This window comes from Dacryopinax primogenitus (assembly GCF_000292625.1).
Source record: "Dacryopinax primogenitus strain DJM-731 SS1 chromosome Unknown DACRYscaffold_4, whole genome shotgun sequence".
NCBI lineage: Eukaryota > Fungi > Basidiomycota > Dacrymycetes > Dacrymycetales > Dacrymycetaceae > Dacryopinax > Dacryopinax primogenitus.
The window spans coordinates 1,411,635-1,427,730 of record NW_024467201.1 but is presented as its reverse complement, the minus strand read 5'-3'; the positions used below and the strand labels follow the sequence as shown (position 1 = coordinate 1,427,730).

The 16,096-nt window shown below is 52.8% G+C and overlaps 8 protein-coding genes across 8 annotated transcripts; 5 read left to right on the top strand and 3 right to left on the bottom strand.

The window, feature by feature from the left end:
* Positions 1-2,001: 2,001 nt before the first annotated feature.
* On the bottom strand, positions 2,002-3,007 carry DACRYDRAFT_76932 (RNA-binding domain-containing protein). The gene is made up of 2 exons (XM_040776235.1): positions 2,894-3,007; positions 2,002-2,837 (listed from the first exon to the last, which is right to left on the bottom strand). The coding sequence occupies exons 1-2, from the start codon at positions 2,960-2,962 to the stop codon at positions 2,088-2,090; spliced, it is 819 nt and encodes a 272-aa protein (XP_040631354.1). The 5' UTR covers positions 2,963-3,007; the 3' UTR covers positions 2,002-2,087.
* Positions 3,008-3,508: 501 nt separating this feature from the next.
* On the top strand, positions 3,509-5,665 carry DACRYDRAFT_76928 (uncharacterized protein; the record flags this gene model as incomplete). The annotated part of the gene is made up of 6 exons (XM_040776234.1): positions 3,509-3,718; positions 3,767-3,813; positions 3,865-4,516; positions 4,571-4,688; positions 4,738-4,998; positions 5,052-5,665. The coding sequence occupies 6 exons, from the start codon at positions 3,509-3,511 to the stop codon at positions 5,663-5,665; spliced, it is 1,902 nt and encodes a 633-aa protein (XP_040631353.1).
* Positions 5,666-5,684: 19 nt separating this feature from the next.
* DACRYDRAFT_20983 (vacuolar ATP synthase) lies at positions 5,685-6,474 on the bottom strand. Its single transcript, XM_040772180.1, has 5 exons — positions 6,405-6,474; positions 6,270-6,351; positions 6,136-6,218; positions 5,994-6,081; positions 5,685-5,944 (listed from the first exon to the last, which is right to left on the bottom strand). Exons 1-5 carry the CDS (start codon positions 6,459-6,461, stop codon positions 5,892-5,894), a joined length of 363 nt encoding a protein of 120 aa, XP_040631352.1. The 5' UTR covers positions 6,462-6,474; the 3' UTR covers positions 5,685-5,891.
* Positions 6,475-6,823: 349 nt separating this feature from the next.
* DACRYDRAFT_20982 (uncharacterized protein) lies at positions 6,824-8,260 on the top strand (the record flags this gene model as incomplete). Its single annotated transcript, XM_040772179.1, has 4 exons — positions 6,824-7,433; positions 7,507-7,807; positions 7,902-8,159; positions 8,218-8,260. A coding segment is annotated over exon 1 (175 nt), but the record flags the coding sequence as incomplete, so codon positions are not given.
* A 63-nt stretch (positions 8,261-8,323) lies between these two features.
* DACRYDRAFT_114779 (nucleotide-binding domain-containing protein) lies at positions 8,324-9,681 on the top strand (the record flags this gene model as incomplete). Its single annotated transcript, XM_040769875.1, has 6 exons — positions 8,324-8,351; positions 8,407-8,568; positions 8,624-8,769; positions 8,826-9,197; positions 9,252-9,535; positions 9,591-9,681. The coding sequence occupies 6 exons, from the start codon at positions 8,324-8,326 to the stop codon at positions 9,670-9,672; spliced, it is 1,074 nt and encodes a 357-aa protein (XP_040631350.1). The 3' UTR covers positions 9,673-9,681.
* Positions 9,682-10,527: 846 nt separating this feature from the next.
* Positions 10,528-12,840, top strand: DACRYDRAFT_20980 (ribosomal protein S2). Its single transcript, XM_040772178.1, has 4 exons — positions 10,528-10,859; positions 10,913-12,367; positions 12,415-12,612; positions 12,716-12,840. The coding sequence occupies exons 1-2, from the start codon at positions 10,727-10,729 to the stop codon at positions 11,665-11,667; spliced, it is 888 nt and encodes a 295-aa protein (XP_040631349.1). The 5' UTR covers positions 10,528-10,726; the 3' UTR covers positions 11,668-12,367; positions 12,415-12,612; positions 12,716-12,840.
* A 254-nt stretch (positions 12,841-13,094) lies between these two features.
* DACRYDRAFT_20978 (Yip1-domain-containing protein) lies at positions 13,095-14,376 on the bottom strand. Its single transcript, XM_040772177.1, has 4 exons — positions 14,038-14,376; positions 13,840-13,985; positions 13,597-13,778; positions 13,095-13,491 (listed from the first exon to the last, which is right to left on the bottom strand). Exons 1-4 carry the CDS (start codon positions 14,312-14,314, stop codon positions 13,305-13,307), a joined length of 792 nt encoding a protein of 263 aa, XP_040631348.1. The 5' UTR covers positions 14,315-14,376; the 3' UTR covers positions 13,095-13,304.
* A 271-nt stretch (positions 14,377-14,647) lies between these two features.
* On the top strand, positions 14,648-15,662 carry DACRYDRAFT_114776 (TGF beta-inducible nuclear protein 1; the record flags this gene model as incomplete). The annotated part of the gene is made up of 4 exons (XM_040769874.1): positions 14,648-14,662; positions 14,700-14,767; positions 14,817-15,520; positions 15,567-15,662. The coding sequence occupies 4 exons, from the start codon at positions 14,648-14,650 to the stop codon at positions 15,572-15,574; spliced, it is 795 nt and encodes a 264-aa protein (XP_040631347.1). The 3' UTR covers positions 15,575-15,662.
* Positions 15,663-16,096: the final 434 nt, after the last annotated feature.

Below are 16,096 nucleotides of genomic sequence, written 5' to 3'. Positions count from 1 at the left end.
AAATAAATAAATAATAATAATAATAATAATAATAATAATAATAATAATAATAATAATAATAATAATAATAATAATAATAATAATAATAATAATAATAATAATAATAATAATAATAATAATAATAATAATAATAATAATAATAATAATAATAATAATAATAATAATAATAATAATAATAGAGGTACAAATAGACGGTTTGAATATTGGATGACTTTTCTTTTCTTTTGGGAAGGGAACGTGGTATTGTACAAAGGAATGACATGTACACAAATGGATAACATGATACAACTTCCCTCACACATCATCAACAACTCGCCGGGATGGACCCGTTGTTGCTGATCACCTGCCAAACCACTCCAATGAGACCTCGCAGCTCGGATTTGATCTTCGACGCCGACGACACCAATACAGGGGGCGTCCCCACCAGCATAGTGCGATCGTTCTTGCGCGCCAGGTCGGGAGAGAAAGCCGGGGATGGGGGTTAACGAGGGCGAGAGCGGGCGGGCGCGGGGAGGGCGGGAAGGACAAGGCAGTCGGGGAAAGGGGTCGGCGCGAGAGAGGGAAGGGAACGCGAGGCGGGGAGTCTCCTGTCACAAAAATGTAGTCAGCGCTCGTTCTCTGCGTATTAGGATAGGAAGGATAGGGGAAAGGGGGGGTTGAGGGGAGGGAGCGGCAGGGCCGGTCGGGGACTGAGTGCGGGCGAGCGAGGAAGGCAGCGAGGAAGGCGAGGACGGTGAGGACTAGTTGGTCGGTGCTTCGGTGCGAGCGATATGCATGGTGGGGCGTCCCCCTCCGTACAAATCCCCTTCTTCAGCACCATCGGGGACGTCAGCAAGGAGGGGGCGTCCCCACCACCTTGCCTTCGTCGCTTCATTGCTGGGCTCGGGGTTGGCGTCGTCGTCTGACGTTGTCGGTCCGTTGTTATTGGTGCATCTCTGCGGTAGGAGTGAGAGGATGAAAAGGGGGACACTTACCCGAGGGACATTAGGGCGGAAAGAAAGGATGGGTAGGGGGAGCAATCAGAAACGAGATGAAGAGGGTGGGGACGGGGACGCGAGGGCAGGGACGCGAGTGAGGGAAGACGAGAGTAAGAAACAGAGAGAAGGGAGAGCAGGGAAGGCAAGGGGGAGCCGGAAGGGGTGGAGAGGGCAGGAGCGGAGAGGCAGCACGAGGCAGCACGAGGTAGGGCGAGAGCCAGGGGGAGGAAAGGCAGCGACAGGAGGGAGGGCGGCACGCGGCAGGGGTGTGGGGTCAGCGAGGGGAGGGGGGAGGGGAAGGGGAGAAGTCGGCCACGAGGGCGCCAACAGAAGACGGGGCGACGGGGATGGCGATGGGGATGGCGACGGGGATGGCGACGGTGAGGGCGAGTGCGAGGGAGGGGTTAGCGAGTGCGAGAGCGGACGGCGAGGGCGGGGAGGGCGGGAGAGAGGGAATGCGAGGCGGGGAGTCTCCTCTTACAAAAAGATGGTCAGCGCTCGTTCTCTGCGTATTAGGATACTCCTCTGTGCTATATTCCTCTTGCTCTTGCCACTTGATCTTCGGCGCAGACAACGCGCGTGAGGAGGGCGTCCCCTCTCCACACTGTTGTCCATTTGAAGCGCTCACCGGGGGACGACAGTCAGAGGGGGGCGTCCCCACCCCGGGACCTCCGTCGCTTCTTGTCAGGCTCAGGCTTGATGGTCGATTGATAGGAAGGACGGATTAGGAGGAGAAAGAGAACGAGGAGGGAGAAGGGGACGAAGGAGTGTGAGGGGGATACGAGGGAATTGCACGCAGCTTTATGCACTTGCAAGTGTGATCTCCCAACGAAAGATATTCCTCTCACACCTACCAAACAAATCGATGAATCCTCACGTGCATGTGTACAGGCGATGTATATCATGTTCGAGTTGCTAATCAGCCTTGGCAACTCTTTTCGCATTCACAAACAGCGATCGTGTTCGGTGACCGGGACGATGGCCCGGGACAACTTCAAGGAACGCAATGTTTTCGATCAACGCGCGCTACTTACAAGCTCTCAGCGCAACGTGGCTAGGGTAGGTAACCAGATCAAGGTGTAAAACATGGCAACTGCATACATGACATGCCTAGCGGCCGGGCCTCCAACGATCTTCTCCCGTCGTCCCAGTGCCTCCGCCAGGTCTCCAGCGGTCCTCGCTCGTCGGCGGGGCACCACCACCAGGACGCCACCTGTCCTCTCCAGTACCAGACGACGCCGGCGCCGGCCTGTATCTGTCCTCCCCCTCACCACCTCTCGCGGGACTCCGGCTCCTCGCCCTCTTGCTTGCGCTCGGTGGCTGCCACCCAGCTCCGGCTCCCGCATTCGAGTTCTCCTTCCCCTGCATCCGCCTCTCTAACCGCTGGCTAACCTCGAGGCTCTTCACAAGGTCCTTGCTCGCAATCCTCAGGTGCATAAAGTTGCAGTACCCCCCGCGGTTGCATTCGCCGTTCTCGTTTTGCCGGCAGCAAGCCTCACGAAAGTCCGTGACGGGAGACAGCTCGGCGTACAACGGCCGGCCGGCATACCATCGGTCGTTGAGCGCGTCGACGGCAGCCTGTGCCTCAGCCTCCCACTCGTACCGTGCGTACACGTTGCCGATAAGGTGGTCGCCGATGTTGTCGCACACGTGAAGCTCGAGAAGATGGCCGAACTTGGACAGCTCAATGTATAGGTCCTCGTACAGCTGGTCGAAGTTGTCCTGCAGCTCCTGGCTCGAGAGCTTGCAGTTCGGGTCGTGCGCCGGGTTGTGGTAAACATTGTTCAGCAGTATCGTCTGAGAGAACGGCGGCTTGATGTGCTTGCGCGAACACCGATCGCCGTGTCTGCAAGCACCGATCTCGGATAAACGGGTCAGCATAGAGTTATCAAACGAGCAAAAGAAGAGATACACACTTTGTAGTAGAAGGAGCAGTTGACACGATCCTGTTCTGTGCCGAAAATGTTGGCCAAATGTGAAGCCATTTTATGCCGAGTATAGCAACTTTTGGAAAGAGTTGAAGGACCGTGTAGTGAGCGCCGAAGTACAACTGTAGCACGAGCGTTGGGAAGCGCCTATATAATCCTTGTTGGCTGTGCGAGGCGGCTTAGTCAGCAACTCCCGAAGTTCTAGCAGCCCCCAGTACACGCGGGCATCGGAGGTAATTGGGGTTCCAAATTACCTATCAAAGAAAAGTTCGCTATGCCTATAAGATGTTGTAGGCCATCTAGCAGGTTTGCTTGGTTGCTATAATGAGAATATCATATTTCTCGTCGTTATAAGAAATTGCTGTATTTGGGAATAATAGGGCCCTTTACTTCCGAAGGGTACTGCTCAGTAACAGGCGCCGACCATGCCTGTATTGATGACCACCATACAGCAATATTCTGCATCGTTACAACACACTGTTTCCTGATTACTTCAGAACATACCTGGTCTGAATCTAGATTACTACGCGGCTCTGGCCTGCCTTCTTGTCTACATCAAAATCTTCACGCACCTTTCTCTTCTTTAGGCTCTTTCTCGCAGCGATGACCGTCTCTCAATCGCGAAAGTCCCAACAAAGCTCGAAAGAAGGGCGAGATCGCTACTCCTGCGATGCATGCGACGCCGACATCACCAACTTTATTCGCATCAAGTGTGCGACCCCTGTTTGCAAGGAGATAGATCTTTGCCCAAAGTGCTTCTGCGAGGGAAGGGAGGTGGGGTCACACAAAGCGTGGCACGATTATATGGTCATTGTGAGTGATATAGGGAAGGTGGCGGAAGAATGCTGACGGAAGACACAGGATCAGCCAACGTATCCAATATATGATGAGGCTTGGGGCGCTGATGAGTGCATATTATGACCTTTTCCCTCTTATGTGTATGACTGAAATGTCCTCAGGGAACTTATGCTCCTCGATGGCATCCTCTCTTCTGGTCTGGGAGACTGGCAGGGGGTCTCAGATAAGCTCTTCGGCCTCCGTTCCAAAGCTGATATCGAATATCACTACCGCTCCGTCTACCTTTCCTCCCCCACTTGGCCACGTGTCGAAAAGCGCCCTTTCCCGGACTATGACCGAGAAGAGTTTCTTGCTTGCAAGCGGAGACGCATAAAACAGATGTCAGATGCTCTTCCCCCGCCACCGCCGCCAAAGGCACCTACCTCAGGCCCAGCAAATCACGAAATCACGGGCTACATGCCTGGGAGGCTTGAGTTCGAGCACGAGCTGGTACACGAGGCCGAGGAGGCCATTGCCGACATGCACTTTGGAGTCGTCTTGCAACACGGCGGTGACGAGCAGCCCGAGCCCGAACCAGAACCAGAGCCCGAGCCCGAGCCCGAGCCCGAACCAGAGACGGACGGAGATGGGGATGGGGAGGACGAAGACGGGCCAGGTGAAGAAACTGAGCCGCCGGAGCCGCCCATTGGCATAGAGGAACCAGAGGAGCTGGAAGTCAAGCTCAGTCTGATTAAGGGATACTATGATAAACTGGATAAGAGGATCAGGGCAAAGCAGGTTGTCTTCCAGCGTGGGTTGCTAGAATATAAGAAGGTATGAGGAATTGCGTGTGTTGGATTTAGCATAGAGGCTGATGTTGATTCACAGCTCCAAATGGCGGAGAGGAAACGACCCAAAGAGGAAAGAGAGATGTTTCAGCGGCAAAAGCCATTCGCGCGCGTCCAAACGGCGGAAGACTTCGAAGTGTTTGTGGATGGTTTGATGTGTGAGTCAGAGTTTCATATGCATCGTCCTGTAACTGAAATATCCTACAGACGAGACAGCACTCAAGAAACGAATAACGGAACTACAGCAGATGCGCCGGGACGGAGTCTTAAGCACGGCCGAGGTCGAGCGTTACGAGAAGGACAAAGCACAGCACGCCAACCACCGTGCATATGTAGATCGAGCGTACCCACAGTCAAAATCTGTACGTGGCTCAGTCGCGCCGGGAGAACGCGACAGCGTGCCGCCCTTTGGGCGCGGCTCTCCAACCACGTTATCTGTGATTCCTGGCGCCCGTGTGCGCAAACCCCGTAAGCATCAGTCTTTATCTTCATGCCCTTTGAGGAACTTGATCTTCTTTCAGCCCCTCCCCTCAATCTTGCCAACGCACACTCTATTCATCTCCTCACGCCTGCTGAGCAGGTTTTCTGCAGCACGATGCGCATTCTTCCTAAGCCGTTCCTGGGCATGAAAGAAGCTCTCGTGCGTGAATTTGCCCGCCGAAACGGTAGAATGACACGGCGCGAGGCACGAGAGGTGCTGAAGATCGATGTGAACAAAGTTGGAAGAATATGGGACTTCCTCAAAGATTGTGGGCTGCTCCATCTGTCCCATGAGGAAGCACCACCACCCTCGTCATCGGCAACGGGGCCAGTCAAAAGCGCCACAAAGTCTCCTTCAAAGCCGGTGTCTACAGTGGGAAAAGTCGCCGCCTCTCTCACTCCACCGCCTGCTTCGGTCGGTCTCCCGCGCCCCTCGTCAGCAATGGGCAACAAGCCTTTTGCTCCTTCCCCGCTGAAGAATGCATCGCACCCGAATCCGCCAACGCCGGCGTTGAACGGCTCATCCCCCAAAGGCATGAGCACTGGGGTAAGCCGACCTCCTCCCCTGATAGGGAAGAAGCCGCCCAACTCGGGTCCAGCCCTGTCTCGCACGCCCTCTTTTCAATCAACCAAAAACAGTGGTGGAGTGCAGTAGCACGATGACTAGACTTGTTGTATTTATAGAATTGCACTGGCCTGCAGAGGACTCGGGGTTTTGGCCCAGATATTCAACTCCAACCCTTCCAAATCCATCTCGCGGAATATTGATACATTGTGTCGCCTATCCCTATGATACCGGCCGCCCGAGTACCATTCTGTGGAGCTCGGATCTCGTGTGCTAGGCAGGCGAATTGTTTACCTGAGCGCCAGTCATACAACTTCTAGTCTCCATACATCTTCTGCACGCGCTTCAGTATTGAATCCTTTGATGGGTCTGAAGAGTGTTGAGGGGTATTCTCGTTCAGGGAAGGCAGTTCACGCACCGTATGGATGATCCTTCGACGGTATCTCGAGCACAGTTGGAAACGCATTCTGGTATTTCTCTACGGTTGGCCGTATTCGCTCAGCAATCTACCATGTACAGTTGGATTGAAAAGTAAGGGCCAGATAGTTCGATAAACGCACATGTTGATTGATCAGAAGGATAGCGATATCTTTCCGCTCTGTGAATTCGTTGAAGGCAGCTTCAATCGCAAATGTTTGAGTCTCTGCTATTTAATCAGAGGTGTAATAATGGGTGAGAAAATATACTGGCGCACTGTTATCAACGACCAGGAAATTCTTCTTTTGATTCGAGTTTACGTGTCCAATTCCAGCCAATAGCAAGCCCGTGATGGAATCCTTCGGAAAGCAACTGTCAGACAAAACATTGCAGGATTCTCATCAGAACATACTTCGTCCCCAATCACGGCAATCAGGTTGCGATCAGCATAGTTTGAGGTTGCGCTCATTCTTTTGGTTGACGTATTGGATCAAGGGGCACAGAGCCGAATCCTTATCACCGACATGTGAACGACCACGCCACTACTACCATTCACCATGCACACAACTACAGGAAAGTGCGGCTTCCACTTTTGTATAGAATTATCTCTGACGAAGACCTGCGAGAATGTCATCCTTTCTTAATTTTCATCAAGACGACGCCCTCGATCCGGTAACGGGATCGAATAAGCATCGGCACTCGAGACTACAGTATCTGCCTCTACATTAATATTCCACACGCAGAAGCCATGGAGGCTGTGAAGTTGTTCAAGAGAGCCGATGGTGCAATACAGAAGGCCGACGACTAGACGCGGTGTTCGCGCAGGCACATCAAGCCGCCGTTCTCGCAGAGGATACTGTCCGAACAACGTTTACCACATCCCGGCGCACGACCCGAACTAGACATCGCGGTCTTTCGTAAAGTTGCTGCGGGACAGCGTCCCCCTCGCCAAACACGATCGCGGTCTGTTCGTGAATGCCAAAGAGCTGCCAAGGTTGATTCGAAGCAGTCTCAGCAACTCGAACATGATATACATCGCCTTTATACATGCACGTGAGGATTCAGCGATGTGTTTGGTGATCGAGCGATGTGTTTGGTAGGTGTGAGAGAAATATCTTTCGTTGGGAGATCACACTGGCAAGTGTGTAAAGCTGCGTGCAATTCCCTCGTATGCCCCTCGCCCTCCTTCTCCTTCTCGCTCCTCGTCCCCTCCCTGGCTCTCCCCTCACTTCCCCTTCTCTCCCCTTAGCCTTCCTTCCCTTGCCCTGCGTGCCTACACCATCCGAGCCCAATTCAAACCGAAACTCGAGCCGAATACGGCCGTCGAATCCAAGGGAGGTGGTAAGTGCAGAGCGAAAAGAGGAAATTGAAGGCTACCCGATGTCACAGTAAAGCACTGAGGTGGCATGACATGTAGCCCTTTTCACTTGCGTGAGTCTAGGTCAGCATATTTCATGCGGACCAATGTCCCAGCGCGATTATACCTATTTATCCAGACTAACTTATTATCATAGAATATTTGGCGCCTAATTTGCAAACGACATTTGCAATAAATTGATCTTGCCAACACAAGAATCATTACCGTACAAGGTCAACCACAGCCAACCTCGTCTGTTCTTCCTCCCTCTTCAATGATGGAGAATAGAGTTGAGTAGTGGCAGCCGACAGCATAATATGAGGACATCTCTACCTCCTGCTACCAGACACAGACATCGATTTATTCATCTAAAACGTCTCGATCCTCTCGCTCCACCCTCGCCTCTCCGCCGCGGCGGTGCCTTTGTACCCTTCCTCCCTTCCGTCTTTGCACGATAGGTAAGTGATGAGTGTCCACCGCCCCGTCTCCCCACGGAAAGCTCATCTATTCCGCATATATTGGCCCGTGGGTTCCCTTTTCGCCAAATTCAAGCCCAAGCCGGCCGTGAGGCAGACACTAGGAACTCCTGAGGAATCACCCTGCCGTCCCACATGGCCTTCGTCTCCTAACATCACTAACAAACAACGACTTCACAGGGAGGATACTCTCGACGTTAAGAGGGAGGAGGATCACGGCATATCAGTGTGAGAGGGACAAGATAAGAGCAATCATGTACCCATCTCCAATTCATAATACCGTGGCAATGGTGGAGAGTTGGAAGCATTGAGAACGGTTTTCGATATCGAAAGTGTAAGTCGCGTGCCGATACCGACCGGTGTTGGACCCTCTCTTATCTGACAAACGACAGGACCACGCGCTTACTGGGACAATATGTCGGAATACAGCGGAAAAGCGATAATAGATCTCTAGGGCTGCGATAGTCATTTGCTGGTCACTTGGAGAAAACGCTCAGGATGTTCACTGTTGCTGTCCTCGGAGCAGGTAAGTCCCGAGCCCACGCGATTTGTTAGATTCTAACATTTGTTGCGTACGAAAGGCGTGGTCGGTCTCACTACTGCTCTCAAGATCCTCGAGGCGGGATACAATGTGGTGGTGATAGCGCAGCTGTTTCCTGGGGACGCCCGGGACATACGCTACACGAGCAACTTTGCGGGCGCGAATCACTCCAGTATGGCAGGGGATGATAAGAGGCAGTTCAGTGTGTTTGAATTGCATCCAAAGCCGTGTGATCTAAATGCTGATGAGCGACACAGAGCTCGACATGGATACGTTTGACGTGGTGTGGAAGATGTCAGAGCCAGGGAGTCCGACAGAGCATCTGTTTATGCGCACTCCGATCATCCATTACTACCACGATCCAGTGACGAAGCCCGATCCTCTGGCCGATACTATGCCTGAGGTATGCCCGGTTATTGGTCGCCGCATATGTGTTGCTTATTCAAGGATGTGTTGCAGTACCGCAAACTCTATTCCGAAGAGCTACGCGTCGGCGCTACTTCCGGCACGTACTTTATGTCTGTGACGTTCGATGTCTGGCGCTATCTACCCTGGCTGTATTCACAAGTCCTAGTCAGGGGTGGTCGCGCTGTCCGTGCCCAGGTGCAGCACATCAACCAGGTGCTAGAGGGCGCTTTCTGCGAGAAGCCCGACGCGCTCGCCGTTTGCGCAGGCATCGGCGCCCGGACCTTGGGCGGCGTGGAGGACGAGAACGTATTCCCCATCCGTGGGCAGACAATTTTGATCCGCGCGCCATGGATTAAGCAGTGCATGGGTGGCAAGGCGCAGCCAGGCATCTCTACCTATGTTATTCCTCGGCCATCTGGCGATGTGAGTCTGAGAGGTATCACTATTGATTGTCGTGTCATTTAAGTTCTTCCATAGGTAATTCTCGGCGGAACTTGGTTCCATGACGACTGGTATCCGAAGCCGAAAGAGGACATACATGAGATGATCCTGGAAGGCGCTATCAAGCTCGTTCCTGAACTGGCACCTGCTGAGGTGCGTGGGTCAGGCCGCACGCCCACGGTGGAGGACATCAGGCCGCTTATCATCGAGGCGGGCTGTGGGCTGAGGCCAGGGAGGAAGGGAGGGTTGAGATTGGAGAAGGATACGGTCGAGGTGCCGAATTGTAAGGGGAAACAGGTGCCGATCGTGTACAATTATGGGTGCGTCAGTATTTCACAACCACATAGAACGACGCGAGCTAAAAGGACGCTGCAGTCATGGCGGGCAAGGGTATCAGAGCTCGTGGGGAAGCGCAATGGAAGCTGTTATGCTCTTGAAGGAAGGCTTTGAGGTGTGAAGAAAGCGACGTTGCTCTTACCCAAAATAGTGGTCACGCTCACAGCGAATACTTCCGCTTATCGCGACTTCCCTACTTCCGTGTGGCGATGCTGGAACATGCAAGGAGAGTAATTTCCTCCGATAGCACTTTTTCGGAGGCAGAGTCCCTAGAATGGACTGCCGGCCCTATTTCCTCAAATCGGCCATGTGCCTGCCCTAAGCAACACCTTACAGTCCAATTAAGAAAGGTGGTGGTAAGAGATCAACCCGTGTGCGAGGGTCCGGTCTGTCATTTCGTTCTAGTTAACACTACCGGAACTTTTCAAGGTGTTTTTCTTTTATAACTCATTTATATTACTTTTCTCTATATACTGTAGCTATATGCATGGCTATTATATATACTATTCTTTCCGCTTTACAGTGCGACGGCCAATGTAATGTTTTTGCGGCGGCGGGTTTACAGTATCATCGAGGTCATTTCCCATATGAGAAGCGGCACATAAGGCATACTGTATGAAAAGAAAAACGCCGTGAAAAGTTCCGGTAGTGTTAACTAGAACGAAATGACAGACCGGACCCTCGCACACGGGTTGATCTCTTACCACCACTTTTCTTAATTGGACTGTAGGGTGTTGCTTAGGGCAGGCACATGGCCGATTTGAGGAAATAGGGCCCGGCAGTCCATTCTAGGGACTCTGCCTCCGAAAAAGTGCTATCGGAGGAAATTACTCCATGCAAGGACCCTTGGACACTTGACGCGAAATCCATTAATATGATTCATACTTGACATTGACGCTCAGTTGAATTTCTACTACAACTGGTGATAAACATTCCAGGCGGTCCTCATTGACTTGCGAGCCGTCCTCAACACCATCTTCCGGTCAGTAGACTTCCTTCATTTCGACGTCGACAGAGAGCGAAACGTTCGGAGAGATGCTCGGGTGTGTCTGGCTAGCGGCCAGGACCGTGGGTTCGGTGGATGTCGAGAGTGGATCAAGGATGCACTCCATCCAACCCATGCATTACGACCGTTAGAAGGAACTCCATTGCTGATTGTTACTCTGTAGACCAAAATGTCAAAATTACCCTCTGTGCTCAGCGCAACCGATGAGGATATCCAGATGATGCTTGCCGCGGCGGTGCATATCGGTGCCAAGAACTGCGACAAACAAATGGAGTCATATGTGTGGAAGAGGCGTGTGGATGGTGCGTACCGCATCATACATTGGCAAGCCATTGGAAGGCTAAACAGTGTCTAGGTGTCCACATCATCAACATTGGAAAGACATGGGAGAAGCTCGTCCTTGCGGCTCGTGTGCTCGCTACGATTGAGAACCCGAATGATATTTGCGTGATCTCCTCCCGGCCGTACGGGCAGCGCGCAGTGTTGAAGTTCGCTGCCAGTACCGGCGCGCAGGCGATCGCCGGCCGCTTCACTCCCGGAAACTTTACCAACTACATCACCCGTTCGTTCAAGGAACCCCGCATCATCATCGTTACCGACCCTCGGACGGATCACCAGGCCATCCGCGAGGCCTCGTATGTCAACATCCCAGTCATTGCCTTCTGCGACACCGATGCACCGCTCAAGTTCGTCGACGTTGCCATCCCTACCAACAACAAATCTCGTCACGCTGTCGGTCTCCTTTGGTGGATGCTTTGCCGTGAGGTCCTCCGTCTCCGTGGCACGGTACCGCGTACCACGGACGGCTGGGACGTCATGGTCGACATGTTCTTCTATCGCGATCCCGAGGAGGTTGAGAAGCAGCAGGCGGACGAGGCTGCTGCCAAAGCAAATGCATTGGCTGCCGCTGCTGCTGGGGAGGAGGCTGTTCCACAAGGACTCGCCGACTGGGATGTGCAGGGTGCTGCCGCCGCAGGTGGGATAAACCCCGCTCTTGCAGCTGGTATCGCACAGGAGCCGGGGCTCGACTGGTCTGCGGAGCCTGGTCAGGCCGCTACTGACTGGGCGGCAGAACCGGCGACGTACGACCAGCAGGGAGCAAACTGGTGAGGCGTTGGATGAGCGCACATGAGGCGTGTCGTTGGAGCACACGTTCTCATTTCGCCTTCGGTTTAGCTCGAGGGCTTGCATTGCACCGCAAAACTATGTAAAGTCTAGGGTTAATCCTATGAGACGCTATGACTTCTTTTCTGTGCTATGCGCTGGGACATGTGATGACATTCGGATGCACACGAATAACTGTCTACTAGTCCAGAACTACTGACAAATGATCATATCATGAGGTGAGTAAGGTGTCAGACCCTGTATTTGATCAAGATGGTGGGTTGGGAGGTGTTGTCTCCCATCGCCTCGCATTCCAATAATACTTCATCCTCCCCCGCCCCGCTCCATATGCAAATAAGGGTGCCAAAACGGCCCCCACAAACCAGGGGGCCTCACTCGGGAACTTGCTGCCTGGTGGATTGGCGTATATTATGGCGGGCAAGCTGTATTTTACAACCTCTGTTTCCTCCCTGTGCTTGTTGACAGCGTTGATTGCAGCCTTTAGCTGGTCAAGCGTCACGCCCGCCTTCTTCAGGTTGTCGGCCTCGAGCGTGTTGAGCTCATCCGCCATGTGCTGCGAGGCGACGAGTAGCCAGCGATCCATCGAGGCCCGAAACTTGGTAGCAGAGAATGGCTCTGCATCTGGCTTCGATGGATCGACACTCTCCAGGTAAGAGAGCGTCTCTCCCAAGAGATCCTTGAACTCCTGATCTAGAGTTAGCAACAGAACGCGGTTGACGCATATACACACACCATGTGCTGGTTATGGTTCGACTCCATCAATTCTCCTGGAAGATGAGGAAAATAGCACTCCTCTTCGTGGAGGTGGTGCTCGTTGACGAATTGGATATCATCATACGCAACCAGCCAGTAGTTACGCAGGTCGTTCGGTGCTATATGTGTCGCGTTCTTGTATGTCGCCTCGAGTCGGTTCAGCAAACTTTGCCAGGCGTTAGTACATGAACGGCAAGAGAGGGTTGTTTACTTACCAGGTATGCACTTGAGCCATGTTCCATCTGTCCCACCCGAAGCGGTCTTCAGGTCGAGGTTCCAGGCCGATCTTGCAACACGTCGCTTGAGCTTCAGTCACGACTCGATTATTGAACAGGCCCCAGTCTTCAGTTGACATGATGGGATAGTGACCAAGATGATGGAGTCTGAGTGCGAGCTGGAAGGCAGTATGGCAAGCGGGCAGGACTTGCTACATACCAGCAACCAATCACACCGTCCATATTTATTATAAAATGACCCGGTGTAGGGTCAAGTTTCATTACACACACGCCGACGCCGCTGAGAAATGGAAAGCAGTCTAGGTTCACGGAATATTCAGTACTTGTACACCTGATTGTGCCGAATGCAACAATGATCACATATCAAGGACATGTGGGACTCGGCGAGAAGAGTACATGCAAAGTAACTGCCGAAGGCATCGCGCCGCAACGTCTGTATTAATTATGGGTGCAATCGTCTTATCATGACCGGTCAGAGGGATCCGATTCCAAATTAAGGCAGCATATCCTTATATGGTAGGATGCATTCCATTAGACCGTCAAATCTGACAGACACCTGTACTTTGGGGGATGGCATACAGGGGACCATCGTCCGTCCGATCAGTTGCCGCTCCGTCCTCTTTCCTCCACCAGCTAGCTCTTCGTCACTCCCCCAACATTAAACACTGTCAACAGGCCAAAACAACCATAGAGCAGCGCTACGGGATAGGCGACGAGGAATCGTTGGTCATGCATCGTCAGCACTGCGCAGAAAATTGCGGATGCGGAATGTGTGCACCAGGCGACGGAGAGGAGGGAGAGAATGTAGCCTATCATCCCGCTGGGAGATCGTCAGCACAGAACTGATGGCAGAGGACACAAGGCGAGAGTGGCGGAAAGAAGAGAAAGAAGAGAACGCTAGATTGTGGGTAGAAATGGGACGCACTCTAGTTTGACCCCCACGCTGAGTGCCCCCATCGCCACCATCGGTAGCAGACAGTACCCCAGCACAGAAGCCGTGCGGTACGCATCGATGCCCGTTTCGCTCATGAGGTTGAGGAGGGCGTACATGCTGGTCGATCCAAGGAGGGCGACACCGTAAATATAACCGAATTGTGGTTTACCGCTCTGGAAGAATGAGTAAGTCAGCCGATTCCTGACGAGACTTAATAACATGGAAGACGCAAACAATTAAGAGAAACATGGCGAAACAGAAACAAAACAGCAGCGGGCCTGCAAGGTCGGCGTCATCCATTATGCGCGCATCGACCCTTTGTAGGGGGTTAAGCACAGTCAGTGACTTATCCCGTATATGGGAGAAGTTGATGCCAAGTTCTTCTAGCGAAGTGAGCTGAAAGTACTTCGTGGCCATGGAATATATGCCCACCCTCGAGTAAGGGCGGTTCTCCCTCGAGCCCTCCCGTACCGAAAGCATACCACCACGGCCCCTCTATCCTGCCATACGTCTGTCCTCCTATCCCACCCACCCCTGCACCAGAGCCAACATTCCCCTCCAAACTTGGCCTGTGGTTATAGGCATTGTATCCTGCCGAGTCGGAGGAGTAAAACTGGAGGTTGGGGGCGTTTGGGACGGAGGAGGAGGAAGGATAGTAGGGCTGTTGTTGACCGTAGGGGTTCTGTTGGTCGAAGAGGATGTTGGCCATCCTCACAATATTTTGGGAGAGAGATATGTGGTCGGCGAGATAGGGTGAAGAAGGGAGAGATATGCGGGTGAGGTATGGCGTATGAAGCGTGTTAGGTGAGTGTACTGTATGCGCAATGGTAAGTGTCGTTGTGAGACAGAGTCGTGTCTCCGTAACGTGGAATGACTGCTCAGTGACGCGCCTGGGAGCGGAGGTAAACTTGTAATTCACCTTCTAAATTTGGTGATAACTCTTCTTTTCGCTTCCGTTCATTTGGGACTGACAACTTTTGGTTAGGGACGGCACCGATCACCCAACCTCTCTTCCTCGTACTCTTGGATAGACAAACATGGTATGCATCTTCTCCTTGTGTGTTTGGACTACACTCACGCCCATGTCTGCTTAGCCCCAGAACGAGTATATCGAAGAGCACATCAAACGGCATGGTCGGCGGTTAGACTATGAGGAGAAGAAGTGTGTCCTCCTTCCACCACAGCTGATATCCCACTAACCGCCCGCTCAGGCGAAAGCGGCTTGCTCGTGAAGTGCACCGTGTCTCCGCTAAAACTCAGACACTCCATGGCTTTAAGGCGAAGCTGCATCATCAGATACAACATGCCAAGAAGGTTCAGCTGAAGAAGACGCTCAAGCAACACGACGAGCGGAATACCAAGACTACTACATCTACCGAGGAGTCTGGCACCGCTCTTCCCACATACCTCCTCGATCGTGCACAGGAAAACAACGCCAAGGCACTCTCGACGGCTGTCAAGCAGCGGCGGAAGGACAAAGCGGCGAAGTACTCTGTTCCACTCCCGAAAGTACGGGGCGTTGCCGAAGAGGAAGTATTCAAGGTCCTGCGTACAGGCAAGGGCAAGAAGAAAGCCTGGAAACGGATGGTCACGAAAGCTACTTTTGTCGGGGAGGGGTTCACACGCAAGCCCGTCAAGCTCGAGAGATTCATCCGCCCCATGGGGCTGCGAGTCAAGAAAGCGAACGTGACGCACCCGGACTTGCAGGCAACGTTCCAACTTCCCATCATTGGAGTGAAGAAGAACCCACAGAGCCCCATGTACACCAGCTTGGGTGTCCTAACAAAAGGAACCGTGATAGAGGTCAACGTTTCCGAGCTTGGGATCGTCACGACTGGGGGGAAGGCGGTATGGGGCAAGTATGCGCAGGTGACGAACAACCCGGAGAACGATGGGTGTGTGAATGCTGTACTATGTGAGCTATTCGTCTTTCTGCTGGACCGCGTACTGACCATGTGCAGTGGTTTGATATTTAGGTCTATTTTCATCTTGCCTAATTTTGTACTTTGCTGCTTGCATCTCTCTACACCTTTCATCCGCAATCCATCAGCTTTTGCCGCACAATTCCCTCACATAGATCTCGGGTGCTCTTGCCTCCTTCGAGAATTAGCCGACTCTCACAAGCCAGGCAGCCGGCCCGCCGGGGTGTGTGACCTGCTGGCTGCCTCAAGGGTTTGACAGCAGCCCTCCTTTGTTGTATTCTTCTATCCTAACATCTGCTAAGGGAACCGAAGGAAGGCGGTTATCACGCTTCTGGACCAAAGGCGTATCCGGTCGTGCTTTCCGCGGGCCCTCTCATTTGTCCAAGTGTACCACTCCTACTGGAGGTCGCTGGTCTTCAGACCACTGGCATGCTTTCCACGGACGATCGATCCACAAACGACTTAAAAGCTCTGCCCCTCTGGTCAAGTGCTGAATTTTGATATTTTAGTACACGGCGCTCAGCCGGCTCTGCCTTGTACGGTGCACGGAGATCCCGGCGGAGGGGTTG

Coding starts and splice junctions, on each gene's coding strand:
- DACRYDRAFT_20983 (XM_040772180.1), bottom strand. CDS start 6,461: ATGAGCGCAACCTCAAACTATGCTGATCGCAACCTGATTGCCGTGATT. Junction 6,219..6,269: donor TTTCCTGGTCGTTGATAACA/GTGCGCCAGTAT, acceptor ATTAAATAGCAG/AGACTCAAACATTTGCGATT. Junction 5,945..5,993: donor GTCGAAGGATCATCCATACG/GTGCGTGAACTG, acceptor AACACTCTTCAG/ACCCATCAAAGGATTCAATA.
- DACRYDRAFT_20980 (XM_040772178.1), top strand. CDS start 10,727: ATGTCAAAATTACCCTCTGTGCTCAGCGCAACCGATGAGGATATCCAG. Junction 10,860..10,912: donor GTGGAAGAGGCGTGTGGATG/GTGCGTACCGCA, acceptor AACAGTGTCTAG/GTGTCCACATCATCAACATT.
- DACRYDRAFT_76932 (XM_040776235.1), bottom strand. CDS start 2,962: ATGGCTTCACATTTGGCCAACATTTTCGGCACAGAACAGGATCGTGTC. Junction 2,838..2,893: donor ACTGCTCCTTCTACTACAAA/GTGTGTATCTCT, acceptor CGTTTATCCGAG/ATCGGTGCTTGCAGACACGG.
- DACRYDRAFT_20978 (XM_040772177.1), bottom strand. CDS start 14,314: ATGGCCAACATCCTCTTCGACCAACAGAACCCCTACGGTCAACAACAG. Junction 13,779..13,839: donor TCGCCATGTTTCTCTTAATT/GTTTGCGTCTTC, acceptor TCATTCTTCCAG/AGCGGTAAACCACAATTCGG. Junction 13,492..13,596: donor AGCGTGGGGGTCAAACTAGA/GTGCGTCCCATT, acceptor ACGATCTCCCAG/CGGGATGATAGGCTACATTC.